Genomic DNA, 18,571 nt, shown 5'->3' on the forward strand with positions numbered 1-18,571 from the left:
CACCCAGGCGTCCCTGTAGTTCCCCACTCATTAATTTCTGATTTTCTTAGTATTTTCCCTAGACTTTCCTTGGGTTTGTTCTCTTTTTTTTTTGTAGATGATCAAGGTGAAATCTTAACGAGTTTATTTTGTTATTTTCCTCACATTTATAGCAAGGCTACCTATTTCCCTCTGAATACGTCCTTGCTTATTTCATTTATATTCAGTGACCTCCCTCCACCCCGCAAATGCACGTAAGACTTAAAATTGATCGCCGGGTACGTTTTTGGTTTTTATTTGCAACGGTCTCGTCATCCAGCGCTGAACACCTTGTAGTATACGTGCGACTGAACTCCTGTTTAACGCTTCCATCTACGTGGCCTTGAGGAACCACGAATCCACGCTGATTTCTAAATTCTGTTGCGTCGTGGGTAGCGAGTGAAGTCTGAACGCGGAGCTCGCCTTTATCCTGACACACGGTCCGGTTGCGTGATGGCTCTCCCTGTTCGCCCAGAATGTGCCTTTTCTATTTGTTGGGCACAAAGTCCCGTCGCACGTATGCAGTTGACCGCGTTTGCCACTGCGCTCCTGATCTCAAGATCCTTCCTGTTTTGCCAGCTCGGTCTTTTCCTTTGCCGAGTTAGGTTCAGTCTCCTGCACGGCCGTGGTTTGATCCGTTTCTCCTCACGGGTGTTTTTGCTTTCAACGTTGTAACGTGATGTCGTTCGGGACAAAGGGTGTACTTAGGGTCTTTGAACTCCCCGGAGCGCTTTGGTCCCCAGGTCCTTGGTGATGGGCTCTGTTCTAGGCCCCGCCCCTTCCCGCCTGGGGGTGAGGCCGGCCGTGGGCAGGTGGAACGCAGATGCCTCGAACGCCCTCACGAGGGCTCTGGGACACGGGCAAAGTCACGTCCGGGCTCCACTGCGTATTATCAGTGTGATCTTGGGTAAGAGACGCGACCTGTTTGCGCCTCAGTTCCCTCATCTGTCCACCGGCGCATCGTTGGAAGGCTTAAACGATGCGGCACGAGCCAAAGCATACAGTAAGCGCTCAATGAATGGGGCTGAGGTCATGCTGTCCTGCTGTAGGGCCAGGGTGCCTGGAGATGCTGTCTCTGGTCACGTCTGTGGGTTTGAGGCAATTCCTTACGTGTCCTCAGTTTCCACGGAGCCTTTGGAACAGTGCTACCAGCACCAATAAGCAGGAGCATCTCAAGGATTGAGCCCCAGCGCTGAGGGTCACACAGGTTATCTTTCCCTGGAGACCCTCCTTGTCCTGTTTCCGGTTCGGAGGGAAAGGTACACCCTGTTTAGAGGGCTCGGGAGACCAAAGAAAGAAAACAGCTGCTTCCTCAGAGGGGTGGGTTTTGAGGGCAGGATTCTCTGCGCAGAGCAGTCTTGGTCAAGTCCCGAACGATTCAGGCACGACCAGGCTTGGGTCAGAATCTGCCGGTTCCGTCCGTCTTTGTCCCACAGTCTGTTACTAAGAAGATCCCTTCCCCCCTACTTGTCATCTGGGCTCAGGAACTAGGACGTGGTCCTGCTTCTTCCTAATCTTTCTCCCTTCACTGTCCGCGCCCCCCCCACCCCACCATTCCCACAGTGGGACAAGGGAGACCCACACACCAGCTCACCGCCTCCGCCGGCGCCCCTGATGCGTTTCACAAGGAAAGAGAAGCGAGCCTCCATCTGTAGTGATTTCCACCTTCCTGGTTACTCTCTTTTCTTGATTGTTGTACTTAGCTCAGATTTATCTAACTTCTGGGGTTTTCAAAGGTTTTCGTTCGGTTGATGCAAAACGATAACCTCGGGGGGCACCTGGGTGGCTCAGTCGGTTAAGCATCCGACTTCGGCTCAGGCCATGATCTCACGGTTTGTGGGTTCGAGCCCCACGTCGGGCTCTGTGCTGACCGCTGGGAGCCTGGGGCCTGCTTCCGATTCTGTCTCCTCCCCCTCCCCCCCCCCCTGCTCCTCCCCTGCTCATGCTCTCTCTTTCAAAAAATATTAAAAAAAAAACCAAAAAACCTCGAAACCGTCCAGAAGTTAAATCTTTTTAGCTTGCTTTCTTTTTTACCGACATTTATTCTTTTTTAGTTAGTTGAATCGAAAGCTTGGTTCAGGTCTTTCTCGTTTTCAACATGTTCCAGGCTGTACACGTTGCTCTGGGTCTCCCTCTGTCTGCGTCTGACAGGTTACATGATGTCACCTACTATCCGAATTGCTGTTTCAAAAGCTTTGTAAGTTTCACGTCGATTCCTTCCTTAACCTGTGCCTTGCTTATAAATGTGCTTTATGTTTTTTTACTTTCCATTTTTTTTTTTTTACCGTAAGCCCTTCTTAAGGGAGGCTAACACCCCTTGAGGCCAACATCTGGTTATCTATTTGTTTCTTGGGATTTGTGAAGATCTCCACTGCTGATCTGTAGAAATGTTCTGCGTGTGTCTGAGAAGCCTGGGGGTGGGGGATATAGGGTCTGATAAATCTGTTTGACTAAGCTTGTTAATGGCGTTACTTCCAGCTACGTTATAGACTTTCTGACTCCTGGATCTGATGGTTTCTCAAACGGGTGACCCTACCCTTTCCTAGGCTGGGCCCCTGCCCCAAGGCCACCCTTTCTTGTCCCTGGAGCTCCTCTGTGACCACGGGAGGGATCGTTCAACCCACCCCCCGGCACCCCTGCCAGAGGAGGAAGGCTCGGGCACACCCTGCAGCCCCCAGCGTCTGACCAGCTCAGCGTATGGATCCACTCACTGGGTGGCCCATGGCCACCCAGCTCTCCGGGCACCCGCCTGCCCCAGGGACGGGACGGGACGGACGGGGTTAGGACAAAGACTCCACCACCGGCCGGGGTCAGACGATCTTCCTTTAATACAAAGTCGATATATCTACATACGCAGAGGTGGGAAAACCACCCAGCTGCTTCCGTTTGAATAAACAGTGTTGAAAGCGACGGCAGACCCACTCTTATACAAAGAGAAAAACTCACTTTCTCGGGGGTGGGGGGGATCCCAGTCTTCCGCCCCGTAGTCCCAGAGGGAAAGGGTCCCCGATCCGCGCAGAACATGGTCTCTCTCTCTCCCAGAAGAAGTGGGACCCCCCCCTGTTTTGTCCAGTCCCCCCTCCACAAGGGCGGGAGACGGCTGGGGCTCAGGCGGCGGGGTGGGGGGGTCGCTGCCCTCTCCTCGGAGGCAGCACCCACCCCGGTGGGTTTGAACCTGACGCTGGTGGGCCGGAGTCCCCCGCTGCCCCACCCTCAGAACGGTCCTTGATATGTTTCAGAATTAAAAAAAGAAAGAAAAGAAAAAAAAAGAAAAATGCAAAAAAAGGGAAGAAACCAGGAGCAAAAGGGCCTTCTGTTCTTAAGTGGGGCCCACCTTCCGACGGCAGGAGAAGGAAGCCAGGCGGCCCTGGGGGCTGGCTGACCGACCCCGCACGCGCAGGCCTGGGAACACAGCCGTCGCTCGAGAACGTTCTCTACGGTGAAAAAATAGACTGTCTGTGAACGGAACAGGAATACGCAAAGTTCTTCTTTTTAAATTTGTTGACTGGTAAGTCTTTTTTTTTTCTGTTTGTTTCTTCTTTAAAAAAAAATGAAAAAAAAAATACACTATTTAAAAAAAGAAATGTCACTGGATACAGTTACACTGAGTTGGAAAAGAAAGCTGAATCCTGAGCCCCTTGCCCAGTGGGACCCCCCACCCCCCACACCAGGCTGCAGGGCAGGAGGGCTCTCCTGGGGCGGGGGCGGGGGCGGGGGGAGGGGCGGGGTAGGACCGGGGCTCGAGCTGGCCGCCCTGCCCGCCTCCGGTTCCGGGGAGAACCCCTGTTTGCTCACCGCCCCCCCACCCCCCCCACCCCGGAATCTCTCGGTTCAGAATCGGAAGGAAATGAGGAATGTGACAGTAGCCGGAGGCGGTGGCCGGGCCGGCGAGGCTGCGGGGGGCCGCATCGTTCCTGGAGGCCGAGCGGAAACGTGGCCGCTGCCCGCTCCTGCCCTGGCGGCCGGGGGTCCAGGTCTCCGGGGGCCCACCCGGCAGGGGCAGAGGCATCCAGGCCGGTGGCACGGGGCCAGCGGCGACCATGGCGTTAGGTTGCATAGTGGTCAAAGCTTCCGAGGTACTCCAGCGCGGCCTGGTAACAGAACTGGTACTCGTCCTGCGGGAGGGAGGGAACCGCGGCTCAGGTCGGCGCCTCTGCACCTCCTTAGCCTGCCGGGGCTCCCCGCTGCCGTCGGGAGCAAGGCGGGCGCCCGGCTCCTGCAGCAGGGGCAAGTCGCACCTCTGCACGGTGGCGGAGGCTGGGCGCCGTCCCCGCACGCCCTCCCCCCCTGCAACAGTGCCCTCGGGGCTGGGAGTCCCACTCCAGCACTGTCTCCCGAGCGACGGGACGGTCTTGAGGAACGCGGTCGCAGGGAAGTCCCTTCTAGCTCTGGGCCTCGCTTTCCCCATCTGGGGAGCAGGGGGACTTCGGGGGCCGTGGCCTGTGTCGGGGCCTGGCTGAGCCATGAATGTGCTGTGACTTGGGGAGCTGCCCCCCGGCTCTGGATTTCGGTCTATCCTCGTGTCAAAAGGGCCGACTAATCCCCTTCCGGCCCCAAACAGGTGCCGAGGACCTTCCCAGACGACCCAGGATGCAAGGTGACCGCCCCCATCTCCCAGAACAGGAACCTGAGGCCCGCCCGCCGCCCTCACCTCTGTCTGCACCATGGCCGGCCTCTGGGTTCGCAGCATCTTCACGGTCTGGAAAATGTCCACGACGCCCTCGTACCGCATGCGCTCTAGCACGATGCTGAGTGTGATGAACACACCCGTCCTGCCCACGCCGGCGCTGTTGGGGGGGAGGGGGAGGGCACAGCCGGTCAGGGGCCCGCGCGAGCGAACCCCGTGTGACCGCCCGATGCCTCAGGGACGCAGACAGCCCCAGCGGGACCGCCTGGGTGGGGCTCGAGGCTGCGCTCGCTGGGCCTCAGTTTCCCCAGCCGGGCAGCGGGCGCGCTGGGGCCTGAGGGACAGCGGCTCACCTGCAGTGGACGGAGATGGGGCCGTCCTGGCCGAACTGTTCCTTGGTCTTGTGCACTTGGCCGATGAAGTCGATGAAGCCCTCCCCCGACTTCGGGACGCCCTGTTCCGGCCAGTCCGTGAACTGGAACTGCCGCACGGTCCGGGACTGCCCGTCCTGCAACGGAGGGGGTCCGGCCGCGCCGCTCAGGTCGGCAGCGGTCACGGCTGGCTTCCCGCCCGGGGCCGGCCTCCGGCCCCTCCTTCCGTCACCGGCCAACGCCACCCTCCAGCAGCCCCCTCGTCCAGTGCTGCCATCTCACGAGCCGCCACCCAAGAGCTCCTCTGTCCCCCTCCCGTCCAGCGGGAGCCCCACGCCACGCCGTCGCCTTTCGCTTTCATCCTTCACCACCCACGGCTGCCACCCTCGCCGCATCCAGCAACACCATCCACTGATTCTCCGGTCCCGCGTCCCGCCAATCCCGTGGGCCCGCCCCGCCCCGCCCCGACCAACCGCGCTGTTCGTTCATCAGCCTTCGCCACCCGCTGGCAACGTCTCGACTGACCCGCCCCTTCGTCCCAGCCAATCCCCGCCCCCTTCCACCCCTACCCGCGTGACGCCCCGTCGCCCCTCCCCACTGCGGTGGGACCACCCCGTCCCCGCCGCTCGCTCGCAGCCCACGGCCCCGCACCCTGTGTCACGTCTCCCCCACCCTGCTTTCAGCGCTGCGACACAGAGCTCCACAGACTGCTGCTTCCAGGGGACACCCCGCTCGCTCCCTCTCGCACGGTCCCTTGGGCCTTGTTCCCTAGGGAGCAGCGCGGCACACGCTCGACTGTGGGACCCGCACGGGACACAGCCCTCTCTTCCCCCTTGTGGTGGTACGAGTGACCGTTCAGCTCGAGGACCCGCTCTTCCTCCTCCCAACCCCCAATGCTTACTCCTATCCCCGGGCCTTTGCTTCTACCCCCAACTAGGGAAGCCTTCTCCACCTCACGAGGTGGTGCTGAGCAGAGTCCGGCCCGGGGTCCCAGGCCCTCCCAGCCACCCCTCCCCATACTCACCCGGGCGTCTGTGACCTTGAACTCCCGCAGGATATACTGAGGCATGTTGTATTCCGCCATCGGATCCACTACGAAGTACTGGTAGCGGGCGGAGCGCTCGGCAGGCCAGTACTGGTGACATTTTTCCTGTTGAGAAGGCGGGCGGCGGTCGGCTCGGGCCCCACCCCTGCTCCCTGGCCCCACCCTCGCCCCGCCCCCGGCCCCGCCCCAGCCGCGCCCCGGCTCCCGTGGCCCCGCCCCACCAGCGGCCCCGCCCCGCTCACCCTGCCCATCTCCCGCAGCTTGGTCAGCATCACCACGATGGTGGAATTGTTCTCCCACAGCGCACGCCAGAAATCCTCCGTGGTCTCCGCCAGCGGCCCCTGCGTCGCGATGTAGGCCTTCTGCTGCCTGCGGTGTGGGGGTGGGGGGCATGTGAGATGCAGTGCCCACCCCTGCCGACTCAGGACCCACCGGTCACTGGGCCGTCTCCCCGTCTGTCTCGTTCGGTCCTCTCCGTGAGCCCGTTGTGCACCCGGGGAAACCGCCAGCCTCGGGAGCTGCATCACCTCCCAGAGGCTGCCGGGCCTCCCCCGACCTCCCCCACCTCGTCAGGTGCCCGGAAACTCCTTCCGGGTGTCTGCACAGGTTGTTTCCTGTCACCCTCCAGCCTCTGAACAGGCGGGGACTTCTGCCACACCCCACCCCTGTGCCAGGGTGTCTCAACCTCAGCACTGACATTTGCGGCTGGGTCGTTCCCCGGGCTGAGCAGTGGGTGGCGTCCAGCAGCATCCCTGGCCTCCACCCACTCCCATTAGGACCAGCATGTCCCCAGGCACTGCTCGGTTTTCCCTGGGCGGCAGAACCGCCCAGGTTGAAAACCAGCGACGGGAGAGGACAGAGGGAGACAGCAGCCATCGGTTAAATACCCAGCTAAAGAGCCCCTCCCCCTCGGCCGCGCCTGCCTGTGTCCAGCTCCGTTTCCCCTGTGAGGCTGGAGGCCCCTTGGGGGCGGGGCGAAGGCGAGGTACCTGTAGCCGTCGATGAAGCTGGCGTTGATGTAGTCGGAGCCCTCCACGCCACGGATAGGCTGCAGGCAGACCCGTGTGCTCTCATAGGGCATGATGTTCACCAGGCGGTTCTTGAACTTGTTACAAGGCAGATTGGCACTGATGAAGCGGGATGTGTGGGCTTTGGAGTTGGCCAGCCGCTGCGGAGACCGGGAGGCCCGGGGTCACCGGCGGGGCGGCCTCCGGCCCCCGGGGCCGGGCAGGGCTGTGTGTTTTCCCAGCTGGAGCGCCAACGGCGGCCCCGATCCCGATCTCGCCGCCCCCCGCCGCCCCCGCCGGCGTCCCGCCTCCCAACCTTGAACTCGAGCTCCATGCCGGTGACGTGCTCGCCGGGCTCCACCTGGGCCAGCTTCTGGATGTAGGCGTAGAGGCTGCGGGCGGGCACCTCCGTGTTGCCGCAGCCCACGGCCTCCAGCAGGGCCTCGTGGATGAAGCTGTACTGGTCCTCGGTCTGCACCATATAGTTGCGCTGGGACCGCATGAGGGTCACGTGGCCGTACACGTCCACCGTCTTCTCCGGCTTGATCCGCTCCAGCATGGCGTCGATGACGATGAAGCAGCCCGTGCGGCCCACGCCGGCGCTGCGGGGACACGCGTCGCGGTCAGGGGCCCCCGAGGGAGGGCCGGGGGCGGGGGGCGGGGGGGCGGGCAGGGGTACCTGCAGTGCACGACCACGGGGCCCGCGTCTGGCGGGTTGCAGGCCTTCACCCTCCGCAGGAAAGCCAGGAATGGCGTCGGGTACTCGGGCACCCCGTGGTCCGGCCACGCCGTGAACTGGAACTGCCGTACCTCGCGTTTCTCGCTGGAGCCGTTCTGGGGGCCACGGGGACACTGCCCGTCACCGCGGCCCACCACGACGCACGAGCCGAGGCGGCCAGCTTCGCGCCCCGCCTCTCCCCCCAAACCCACCCCCGGATCTCGGCCGGGGGCAGCTCCCTCCTCCCAGGTGTTCTGGCCAGAACTCAGAGGAGGAGTGGCCCTTGACCCAGCGGCCCCCCCCCCCCACCCCGCATCCAACACAGGAGCCCAGACTGGTGGCTCTGCCTCCGTCTATACTCCCTGGTCCAGTCCCTTCTGCCCTGGTCCCGCCGCTCCAATCCTCACCGCCCTAGTCTGTCCTCCCCGTAGTAGCCCCCAGAGAGCACTTGTGAGCACCTGAATCAGGTTGGCCCTCCTCTGCCCACCACCCTCCAGGGCTCCCATCCACCTTGCGGCGAGAGACCAAGTCCTCCCCAAGGCTCTGTATTCTCTGCCGGGTCCCCTCCCGGCCCTCCCCTCCTCGGTCACTCTGCCACAGCCATGATATAGGGCCTTCTCACTGGTGGTTCATCATGCCAGGCATGATCCTGCCCCAGGACCTTTGCACAGGCTGAGCCTCTGCCAGGAATGCGGTTTTCCCAGACCTCATGGCTCCCTTCCTCACCATCTCCAGGTCTCCCGACAGATACTTTATTTTTCTCCTTCTACGTGTTAAGATTTCTTACTTGACATATTTGTTGTCAGTGCCTTGTCAACTAGACTTACGCTCTGAAAGAGCAAGATAGTTTGTCTGTCTTGGTCCTTGGGGTGTCTCAGCACCCAAATCAAGCCCTGACATACCACGTGTGCTTAGTTTTGACAGAAGACCTGGCTGGAGTCTGGGGAACGTTGGGGTACCAGTAGCACCTCCGCTCCCCATAGTAACAATTAAAAAATGCCCTCCAGATAGCAAACTGTCCCAATCGAGAACAACTGATACAGAGAGACACATGGAACCATGTCACTGACAGCAGCCATCAGTTAAATACATGTCTAAAGATTCCCTCTGCCCCAGTCCTGACTACCCCAGCTGGCAGGGACTTTCTAGCTTTGTTTCCCACCCGTCACAGGCCTAGACTGTGCGAGGCCAGAGGGCAAGGAGACAACAGGTTCATTGCTAAGTTGGGTTCTGCTGGTTTTGTCCTTCTGGTGTGGCTGGAGAGGAGAGGTGCCCTCCTCTGAGCCTCAGTTTCCCCATCTACGAAGTGGGCTACAACACCATGTGGTCAGCCTGGGCCGACATGCCTGGTTTTCTGTGTCTCTTGGGGAGCTCCCAGGGCAGAAGCTGGGGCCTCCAGTCTTCCTCTTCCGCCCCCACCACCCCCTCCCACAGCCCCAGCCCCAGCCCGGGTCCTACCTTGTGCAAAGAGAAGGTCCGAACGCAGAACGTGGCCAGCTCGATGGTGTCGAGCAGCGTCACCTGGATGAAGCCATACGTCTCCGTGCCCCGGTTGGGCCAGTACTGATCACACTTGACCTGTGGAAGGCAAGAGAATGGAGGTGAGCATGGGCGGGGGTTGGCCGGGGGCTCGGGGGCCGCAGGGTCCAGCCTCACCCGTGATTTCTCCTCTAGCCGCGTCATCATGACGATGGTAGCTGAGCGCTGTTCCCACACCATGCGCCAGAAGTCGCCGAAGGTCTCGGGCAGCGGCCCCTGTGTGGCAATGTATGCGTTCTGCCTCCGGTAGCCGTCCACATAGTTGGCGTTGATGTAATCGCTACCCACAATGCCTACAGCCCGGGGAGAAGCCAGAGATCAACAGGGGTGCTGTCGTCTCCTACGCTGGTTCTCTCTGGCCCACCGCTTCCTGCAAGTCCTCCTAGACTGCCCCAAGCTCTCCCCAAAGAAACCACGGAGCATGAATTTTGTGGTTTCTCCTCCTGAGCGCTACAACCACTGGGGGCCAGCTTTCTCTGTGGCGGGGCTGTTCTGTGCATCGCGGGGTCGGAGCGGCGTCTCTGGTCCACCCTCGAAACGCTCCTAGCTTCCTCTCCCCCAGCATGTGAATGCTTCCTGGGCATTGAGAACAACTGACACAGAGGGATGTGTGGAAACCGATTACGGACAGCAGCCATCAGTTAAGTACGTATCTAAAACACCCGGGTGGCTTCTGGCTGGAGCCATGACCAGAATCAGGCTTCAGCTTCCCCCTCCGTGTCCTGGCTCGTCCACACTTCAGAACGGGCAAGGGCGGGACGGGGCCAAGGCCGCTACCTTCGATGGGCTGCAGGATGACGCGGGAGTGGTCGTATGCGATGACGTTGGCGTAGCGGTTTTTGGGCTTGTTCACCTCCAGGTTGGAATGTTCCCACGTGAACTGCTGGCCTGGATCAATGGACTGCAGGGGAAGGGGAGGTGGGGGGCGTCAGGACGGGCGCTGGGGGGGGGCGGGGGGGCGGGGGGGGCAGGAGGCGGGGCTAGCTCACCTCATACTCCTGGGAGAGCTTGAGGCTGTCGTTGGCCTTGAGGCGGTCCGTGTGCTCTGCCATGTCTGCGATGGGGATCGGGGGGTGGCTAAGCATGCCTGGGGGGAGAGCAGACCCCGTGGTGCGGGCCGGTCACTTGGGAGCCGGCCCGGGGACCGGGGGGCGGGGGGCGGGGGGCTCTACAGTGTGAGTGTGCAATATGGACGAGCCGCGGTTAGAGGGAGTGGCGGGGGAGGGGAGGGCTCAGGTCGGCCCACGCCGGGGCCAGGACCCCCGGCCTGGGGGTCTGTCTGCAGGTGGAGCGTTCGAGGAGCAGCTCCAGCCGAGTCTGACAACCCCGGCTGACGCCGTCCACCCATCTCAGTGCTCCCAACCCAGCTGGGGACGCAGGGGCTGGGGAAGGGTCGCCCTGGAGGACCTCAAGCTCCCGGAGCCTCATGGCAACAAGCGGGCAAGTGACACAGAAATGGAAGAAGCAGACGGGGCTGGCCAGGCCTTTGGAGAGACACTGTTCCCCAGGGCAGGGGCCGGAGACGCCACCCCTTTCTGGGATCAGATCCTTCTGGGATCAGAAGGACTACTACAACGTCTTCTGCCGGGCAGAGCTGGGGAACTGGGGAGCAGGGGGCAGTGTGTGTGTGTGTGTGTGTGTGTGTGTGTGTGTGTGTGTGTCTGTGTGCGTTCGGGGGTCCCCGTCTGTCTGTGCAGCTGCTTGGAGCAGGTGCGGTGAGCCCCTGACCTCCGGGGGCTCATTTCCTCATCTGGCACATGGAATGGTGGTGACCCTTCGGCGGGAGGGGTTGCTGGAGGGAACGGGGCGGGGGCCTGGCTCTTTCTCCCCAGTGTCTGTGTCTGCACGACCCCTCTCCTCTCCTGGGGCCCGGCAGGCCGAGCTACAGGCCGGGACAGACGTAAAAGACTGCCAGGCGGGCTTACGTACAGCTGCTGCCCTGGGCGCTCCCCAAGAGCCCTTATCTAAGGAGCGAGGGCCGTTTGCCCAGTGGATCCCCCTGCCTGTCACGCCGGAGGACCCCCCCCCCCCCCAGACACACAGTCACAACCAGCAACCTACGGGCCCAACGGACCAGACCCCCGACTCCCTTGAGAAGCCAGCACAGGACAGGTGGACAGAGATGAAAACAAACGGGGGTGTGGGGGTGCGCGAAAGGAAGCTGAGAACAGAGAGACACAGGAACTAACTTTCAAAGTGAAACCCCGGCTCCCTGAGGGGGCTGCTGAGGCCTGAATCTGCAGAAACAGCAAACAATAAATAAATGAAAACACGCAGGGGCCCCGCCTCCCCCCATCCCCCGCTGGACGCACGCACAATGGCCAGCCAACAGACGCAAAGGGCAGAGCAAACTGAAACGACGAGGGACGCACGCTGCCCGGGCCCCGACCCGAGAACCTGCAGCAGCTGCCGTGTACCCCCTCTGACTGGACTTCAGCCGGTCCTGGCTCTTAGCCGTGACCTCGGGAAGATTCTGAGGCCCTAGGCTCTTTTAACGCATCCCCCCAGACCAACCTGGCCTTGGCGCCCGTTAGGGTCAGCAGAGACTTTAGATGAGTGGCAGGATGGTGAGGGAGGAGCTTGGGGGCAGGGGAAGGACATATGGGCCCATGCCGTGAGCTTTAAGAACAGCAGCCGTCAGTTAAATACGTGTGTTAAAAATTAACATCTGGAGGGAAATGGAAAAACCGATGTAACCCAGTCCAGACACAGAAGAAGAAAAGTGGTACGTGAGAGGTGCCGCAGGAGACCCTTCACGATCCCTTATGCAGGACTGCAGCCATCAGTTACACTTTGTCTTAGCCAAAAGGCTGAGCAGTGACTGCAGCCATCAGTTGAATACAGATGTCTAAAATCTCCTTTTGGTCGGAAACAGTTAATACGAGACAGGAGGCCGACAGGAAGCAGAGACTGGGTGCGCATAGATGGTGGATGCAATCATGCTGTGAGCCCAGAAGGAGAACAGCAGCCATCGGTTAAATTAAAAACCCCTTATGTGGTGAGAAGCAGCCGGCATGAGCCCAGTAAGAGGGAAAAGATGAGAAAGTATGTGGGTCACTGCACGTAAAGACGATCGAGGACAAGACCCTGGTTCGTTCAGTCTCCCCGAGGCACGGCAGGCGACTTTAGCTCGCTCCCGTGACTCTACAGGGAACCGTCAGGAGGCGGGGCCGCACACAGGAGCCAGGCAGGGCAGGGGGGAGGGGGGGAGGCACCATCGCTGTATCTCGCCACGGGGACATCCCACGGGAGGACGGGCAAAGGCCACGGAAAAACCCGAACACCCACCACTGAGGGGCCCGGAGACCAGAAGTGGGGACGGAAGCATGGCCCTTTCTGCCAGAAGAAAGGAGGGGGTTTCGGTCGGTTTGAGTTTGAGGTGTCCTTTCTGCTCCCAGGGACGACCCCGACCGCCAACGGAAGGCAGCGTTTTGTTTTTAAAAGCCTCACTCGGCTGTCATGGGAACCGGTCTGTGGAATCTCCAAGCTGAGGTCCACGCGGGAAGGTGGGCAGCGGGCGCTTAACTGCGCCGGAGGGCGCAGCAGGGGCAGAGGAGGGGCCGCCGAGCGCCAAGGCGGCTGCTTCCTCCTCCGCTCTGCTACGGCCCCCGGCGGTGAGGATCCCGGCGCCTGCGGGAGGCACGTACCTGGGGTCTGGAAGTTAATGCGTCTCATTTCCACGGGGTCCTTGGGGTGGTGGGGGGCGAGGTCAGCGTTGTTCAGGAGGCATTTGGTGCGGGGCTCTGAGTCCTTGCGTTTACTTCGAGGGAGCAAGCAGAGGAGCCCGTGAGCGTGCCAGCGTGTGCCCAGCGTGCCCAGAGACGCACACGTACGCGTGTGAACACAGGGGCTGTGAGCGACCCAGCCGGGAGGAAAGGGACCGTGCACACGTGGGACTGGGGTTCCCGGGACCGCGCGCAGCCTGCCGGCACAGCCGAGGGTCCCCTCGCCCCACGGGCACGGTGCCACCCCGTTCCTCCTCCTCAGCGCTTGCCCTACGTCTCCTTAGGATGGGGCCAACCCTTACCTGTCGGGCTTGCTGCTCCCGAAAGCACACGCGGGTGAGGAGGAGAGAAAAGAAGACAGGTGAGGCCATGCTGGCCAAAAAGGGCCTGTTCGGGGACGCTGGGTGGCTTGCTTAACCCCTCAGAGCCTTGGTCTCCTCCGGAAAACGGGGCTAATGCTTCCTGCTCGGGTCCCCGCCACGAAAACGAACGTCCCAGCCTTCCCTTTCCAAGCTGAGACGTGTCCTGTGTGGCCACTACACTCACTGTCCTTGTGAGACTAGGCAGAGGCGGCCTCCACCCCAAATCGTCCCGCTGAGCGGAGCGTGGACCTTAAGAGGAACCGAATCACGAGCCCGCTGTGAACCCCGGCCCTTCCCCAGGCTGTGTGACTTTGACCAGGTGGCTTAACCTCTCTGGGCCGGAGTTTTCTCGTTTCTGTTTCTTCTACGAGAGAACCCTTCCCTGGACCTTCCGGACCCGCCTTCCTCTTCCAGGAAGCCCTCCCTCCTATCAAGCGGGGAGTGCGAGGGGCTCACTTCTTGTAGAGCAAGATGGCGATAACAATGCAGATGATGAAGACCACAGCCAACACGGGCCCAATCACCCAGATGAGGCCCTCCTCGCCGTCCACGATGGGCTGGGGGTCCGGGTTGTCCAGCTGGAAGGGATCTGAGAAGGGGCTGGCCGCAAATGTCTGCAGGAACAGGGCGCGAGGGGCCTCCGTCAGTGCCCGTCCCGCGCCTCGTGGCCAGGTGGGTGGTCCTCAAACACAAACCTGTCTCCCTCCCCTACTCTAAAGCCTCTGATGGCTCCCGAGGACCCCTGACCCCGGGGACCCCCCCCCCCCTCCGCCCCACGGCCTGGCCCTTGCCAATCTTTGCTCTCTCCCCTTCCCCCCTGCTCTGCTTCAGCCCGGATCACAGAAGGCCGGGAGGATGGGGGTCTGGCTCGGAGGCCAGCGCCCTGGGGGCTGAGGTCGCTTCGGGGCCTGCCCGCTCAGAGGGCGAGGCTGGACGCAGGCAGGCACCACGCGGGACTCACCGGCTCGCTCTTCTGCAGCACCGCAAGCACGAAGAGGACGTATCGGTGACCGGGCTCCAGGCCCCTGTTGTCAAAGCCGCCGTACTGCTTCTGGTCGCCCGGGTGGAAGGTGGGTGGCAGCACCGAGAAGCGGGCCGCGATGTAGGGGCGGGGCGCCTCCAGCTGGCGGGAGTGCCGCAGGCTGCGCCTCTGCAGCCGTGAGATGTCCTGGATGAGCTGCGGGAACAGAGGCGCGGGTGGCTCAGAGCCCGGCCGGCAGCGCCTGGGCACACAAGAGGCAGGACGGGCCTGGGCCCCGGGCCCTCACCTCCTCCAGGTCCATGTCTTCTGGGCTACCCAGAGGGGCCAGGAACTGGCCACCGCGAGACTTACGCAACGGCACCATCACAATGAAGTAACTCCTGTCGGGAGAAGGAGGATCGGGGGTGCGTCCGAGGGATGCCTTGTTTGGAGGTGGATGGGGGAGCCCCTGCTCTCTGCGTCTTCCCTCCTGCTACTCCCCTGGAGCCCCAGCCATACAGGACTAGGTCCTGACTCAAGCCTCCAGGCTTTTGAAGGGGTGGTTCCTTCTGCCTCGAAAGCCTACTCCGGTTCTGTTTCTTGAACTCCTACACATCCTTCAAAGCCCCAGCTTCCACACCCACAACGTCCCCGGAGTCCTTAATTCTCCTCTGCTTCCCAAGCTGAGCCCTCCTCTCCCCGTTGGGAACCCTCAACCCCGGATGGATCTCATTCCTGGTATCCGGAATGGCGGAGGAGAAAACACAAGGCCGCCTTTAGCGACGGTGCCCGTGAGAGGTACCAGGGCAACCACGCGAGATGGGGGCTGCTGTGACTCGCGTTTTATAGACACGCGAGGACACCAAAGCACAGAGAGGTCGAGCGCCTGGCCCCGGTCACAAAGCTGGCTAATGGGGGTGGGAGGAATGTTTCGGGGCACTGGGGTGGTTTGGATCATACTGGACAGGCACGGGGCTCTGGCCGTCGGGCAGATACACCATGATGAAGCCGTCAGAGTCGGGCTTGGGGGCCACGCTGGGCTTGGCACTGAGCAGGTTGAAGGCGGTCCAGGCAGTGACCGTCTGCTGAAGGCCACCCAGGCTGCTGCCTCGGTTGGTCAACACAAAGTTGTAGAAGGTGTTGGGCTTCAGGTGCGTGATGAGCTTTTTGGTGGTACGGCCATCCACGTCCAGCGTGAGCCCGTTGTATTGGATCTGTGGGCCAAGGCTAGCTCAGCGGGGGCCTGGGGTGAGCCCCCGACCCTGGCTGAGCCTTGATCCCAGACTGAGCCATAATCCCAGCTGAACCCCAACTCTGAGCACCGATCCCAGAAGCAGCCTCAACCCTGGACTAAGCCCTGACCCTAGACAGACCCTCAATCCCAACTGAGTCCCAGCCCCGACCGAGCCCTAATCCCAATCCTGACTGAACCTCGACCCCAGGCTAAAACTCAGTGCTAGACAGATCCTCAATCCCAGCTGAGCCCTGACCCCAGACTGAGCCTCAATCCTAGCAGAGTCCCCACCCTTGTTAACCCCTAACCTCAGATTGAGCCTGATCCCAGACTGAGCCTCAATCCCTCAACGCCAGCTGAGCCCTGACCCCAGACTGAGTTCCCGTCCCAGGTTAAGTGCTGACCACGGACCGGGTCTCAACGCCAGCTGAGCCCTGGTCCCAAGACGAGCCCAGCTTCTGAGCCTCAGTCCTCGCACTCGCCTGATCTCAGCCCCGAGTCCAGCTGAACCCCCAGCCTGGTCCAAGCCGCGACTCAAGACCCACAGCCAGCCCTGGCCAAGCCCCAGCCCCTAGCCTGGGCCGCCTGTTGCCGGGGGGGGGGGGCGGGAGGGGGGGGTGAGCACCTTGTAAGGTGTGGGTGAATTATAGTTGTCAGGAAACTCCCAGCTGAGCAGGACCGACGTCTTCATGATCATCTTCACCTTGAAGTTCTTGGGCGAGACTGTGCGGGGCAGCAGCCAAGTGGGAGAGAGCAGAGGAGAGGCCCCGTGAGTGCGGGGAGGGGCGGGGCGGGGCGGGGCGGTGGGGCGGGGTGGGGTGGGGCGGCCCAGGCGCTCCCTGCCATCCGCTGTGCCTGTGCCCGTGGCCTTCCTGCCTGGCCCTGCCTGGCCCTGTCCCAAGTCCCTGCCGGGGAAGACGGCGCGGCTGCAAGAGAGAAGGAGGGGCGGAGGGGGGGAGGGGAGGGGGGGAGCGGGGGTGGGGGTGGGGGGGGCGGTGGGGGCGCTGGTCCCACCTTTGCCAACGCCGGAGCCTCGGGGTCCGGACTCGCCTTGAGCGTCCACGAGGAAGCAGAAAAGTGACCACTTACCTGGGCGGGGGGAGAGGGAGGGGGCTGGGGTGGGGGTGGGCACGAGGCCCGGTCCGGCTCTGGTGCGGGGATCGCCGCGCGCCTACCTTGGTCCCGCAGGAACGTCCGGTAGCGGACGGGGGGGCTGTAGGGGCCGGGGCCCTGGCGCGTGTGGGCCCGAACTTGGAGGTCATAAGCCGTGTCGGGCTTGAGGCCCTGCAGCGTGAGCACGTTCTCGGCGCCCGGCTCGGCCACTGCCGGCAGCTCGGTCTCTCGGGCGGGGCCCAAGGCCCCGGCCTCCCGCACGGCCACCGTGTACTTGACGATGGCCCCGTTGCGCTCGGCGGGCACGGGCGGCAGCCACCGGAGCAGGACGGTGCCGGCCGAGGCGTTGCCGGCCGCCTCGAGGATCTGCGGGTGGCCGCGGGGCGCGTCCTCGGGGATGCTCAGGGCCTCGGCCGCCTCCTCGCCCAGGCCTCCTCGGCTGCGGGCCGCCAGCCGGAACACGTACGTGGCCCCCTTATGCACACCCGGCGCCGTGTAGTGGTCCTCGGTGGGCGGGAACTCCAGCGTGGCCAGGGGGGAGTCCTCTCGGCCGAACTGCAGACGGTAGCCCAGCACCTGGTCCTCAGCGGTGCCGGCCGGGGGCTCCCAGTGTGCCAGCAGGCTGCCCTCGGGGGTCTGCTGCACCGACAGGGTGGGGCGGCCCAGCACTGCGGGGAGACAGGGCGAGCGTCAGGGCCACAGGGCCATCCCGGCCTGGGAGCAAGGGCATAGGGCCGCCGAGGGTGGCAGCGGAAACGGTGTTCCGGGCAAGGGAAGCAGCCTGTGCAAAGGCCCTGCGGCGGCACTGTGCCGGGCGAGTGGGAGGGCGGGCGAGGAGGCAGGGGACTCGGGGGACCTGATGCGGGAAAACATCTACAGATGTCAGAAGACGCCCTCGGACGCTTCTCTTTTCTTTTCGTTAGGAAGTGAGTCATCTTGTGCCTCACTGATCTGCCCCTTGCCTCCTGCTGGCACAGGATTAACACCCATGGGACACAGCAATGTCCACGACCCTGCCCTTGCCCCGTGGTTCTCGCAAGCAACGCGCCAAGGTCCTGCTAAGTCCTGCAGTAGAGATGCTCTACAAAGAAAACCAACCCTGAGGTGCCTGGCTGGCTCAGGAGGTTAAGCATCTGACTCTTGGTTTCAGCTCAGGTCATGATCTCACGGTTTGTGGGCCGGAGCCCCGCGTCAGGCTCCCACAGCTGGCAGCGGGAACCCTGCTTGGGATTCTCTCTCTCTCTCTCTCTCTCTCTCTCTCTCTCTCTCTCCCCCTCCCTCCCTCCCTCTCCCTCTCCCTCTGTCCCTCTCCCGCTTGCGCGGTCTCTGTCTCTCTCAAAATAAACAGATAAACTTTAAAAATCTTCAATAAAACCAGGCTTCTTCCCTGCAGGACTTATCAGGACTTTTTGGGAACTGTGCTCTGAGCAGCCACAGCATGTGTAGTGGGTTCTGTGATGCAACGTCCCTGAGAGAAGAGGAAACGATCAGGGGAGGCTGCTTGGAAGTACCCGGGTAACGAGGGTGCTGGACACAGAAGGATACAGAGACCAGGCAGACGGAGGGAACCACATGGGCAAGGATTGGCAGGAGCGTGGGGAGGGGTTGTCCCGCGGGCCAGGAACATCAAGCTATGTGGGCAGAGGGAGGGTCGCTGGGGAAGGGGTGGGTGCGGGATGCGTGGGGGAGGCCTCGGGACCCGTCACTCCTGAAACACAACCAACTCGTCCCCCACCCCACACCTTTGCCCGGGCTGTGCCTTCCGCCCAGAACCCTCTCCCCTTACACGGCTGCCTCTCCCTCGTCAACGTTGGCTGGGGTAAAAACAGTCCCTCGGGACAGGTGGTAGGG

General features: G+C 62.2%; 1 protein-coding gene across 1 annotated transcript in view; it reads right to left on the reverse strand.

Moving 5' to 3' along the window:
* Positions 1–2,828: 2,828 nt before the first annotated feature.
* Positions 2,829–18,571, reverse strand: part of PTPRS (protein tyrosine phosphatase receptor type S) — a 97,915-nt gene continuing 82,172 nt past the window's right edge. The window contains exons 16-36 of the mRNA XM_053898225.1: positions 16,783–17,388; positions 16,233–16,330; positions 15,334–15,587; positions 14,681–14,774; positions 14,374–14,589; positions 13,869–14,026; positions 13,353–13,364; positions 12,973–13,085; positions 11,515–11,562; positions 10,315–10,412; positions 10,103–10,226; positions 9,443–9,618; positions 9,245–9,364; positions 7,748–7,902; positions 7,385–7,670; positions 7,051–7,229; positions 6,304–6,430; positions 6,041–6,166; positions 4,999–5,153; positions 4,670–4,805; positions 2,829–4,133 (exon numbers count right to left, since the gene is read on the reverse strand). Of these exons, the coding sequence (XP_053754200.1) occupies positions 4,065–4,133; positions 4,670–4,805; positions 4,999–5,153; positions 6,041–6,166; positions 6,304–6,430; positions 7,051–7,229; positions 7,385–7,670; positions 7,748–7,902; positions 9,245–9,364; positions 9,443–9,618; positions 10,103–10,226; positions 10,315–10,412; positions 11,515–11,562; positions 12,973–13,085; positions 13,353–13,364; positions 13,869–14,026; positions 14,374–14,589; positions 14,681–14,774; positions 15,334–15,587; positions 16,233–16,330; positions 16,783–17,388 (3,350 nt within the window). The 3' untranslated portion in view covers positions 2,829–4,064. The remainder of the gene's footprint in view (positions 4,134–4,669; positions 4,806–4,998; positions 5,154–6,040; positions 6,167–6,303; positions 6,431–7,050; positions 7,230–7,384; positions 7,671–7,747; positions 7,903–9,244; positions 9,365–9,442; positions 9,619–10,102; positions 10,227–10,314; positions 10,413–11,514; positions 11,563–12,972; positions 13,086–13,352; positions 13,365–13,868; positions 14,027–14,373; positions 14,590–14,680; positions 14,775–15,333; positions 15,588–16,232; positions 16,331–16,782; positions 17,389–18,571) is intronic.

Source organism: Panthera pardus, unplaced genomic scaffold, assembly GCF_024362965.1.
Source record: "Panthera pardus isolate Hobbes unplaced genomic scaffold, ASM2436296v1 HiC_scaffold_8, whole genome shotgun sequence".
NCBI classification, from domain to species: domain Eukaryota; kingdom Metazoa; phylum Chordata; class Mammalia; order Carnivora; family Felidae; genus Panthera; species Panthera pardus.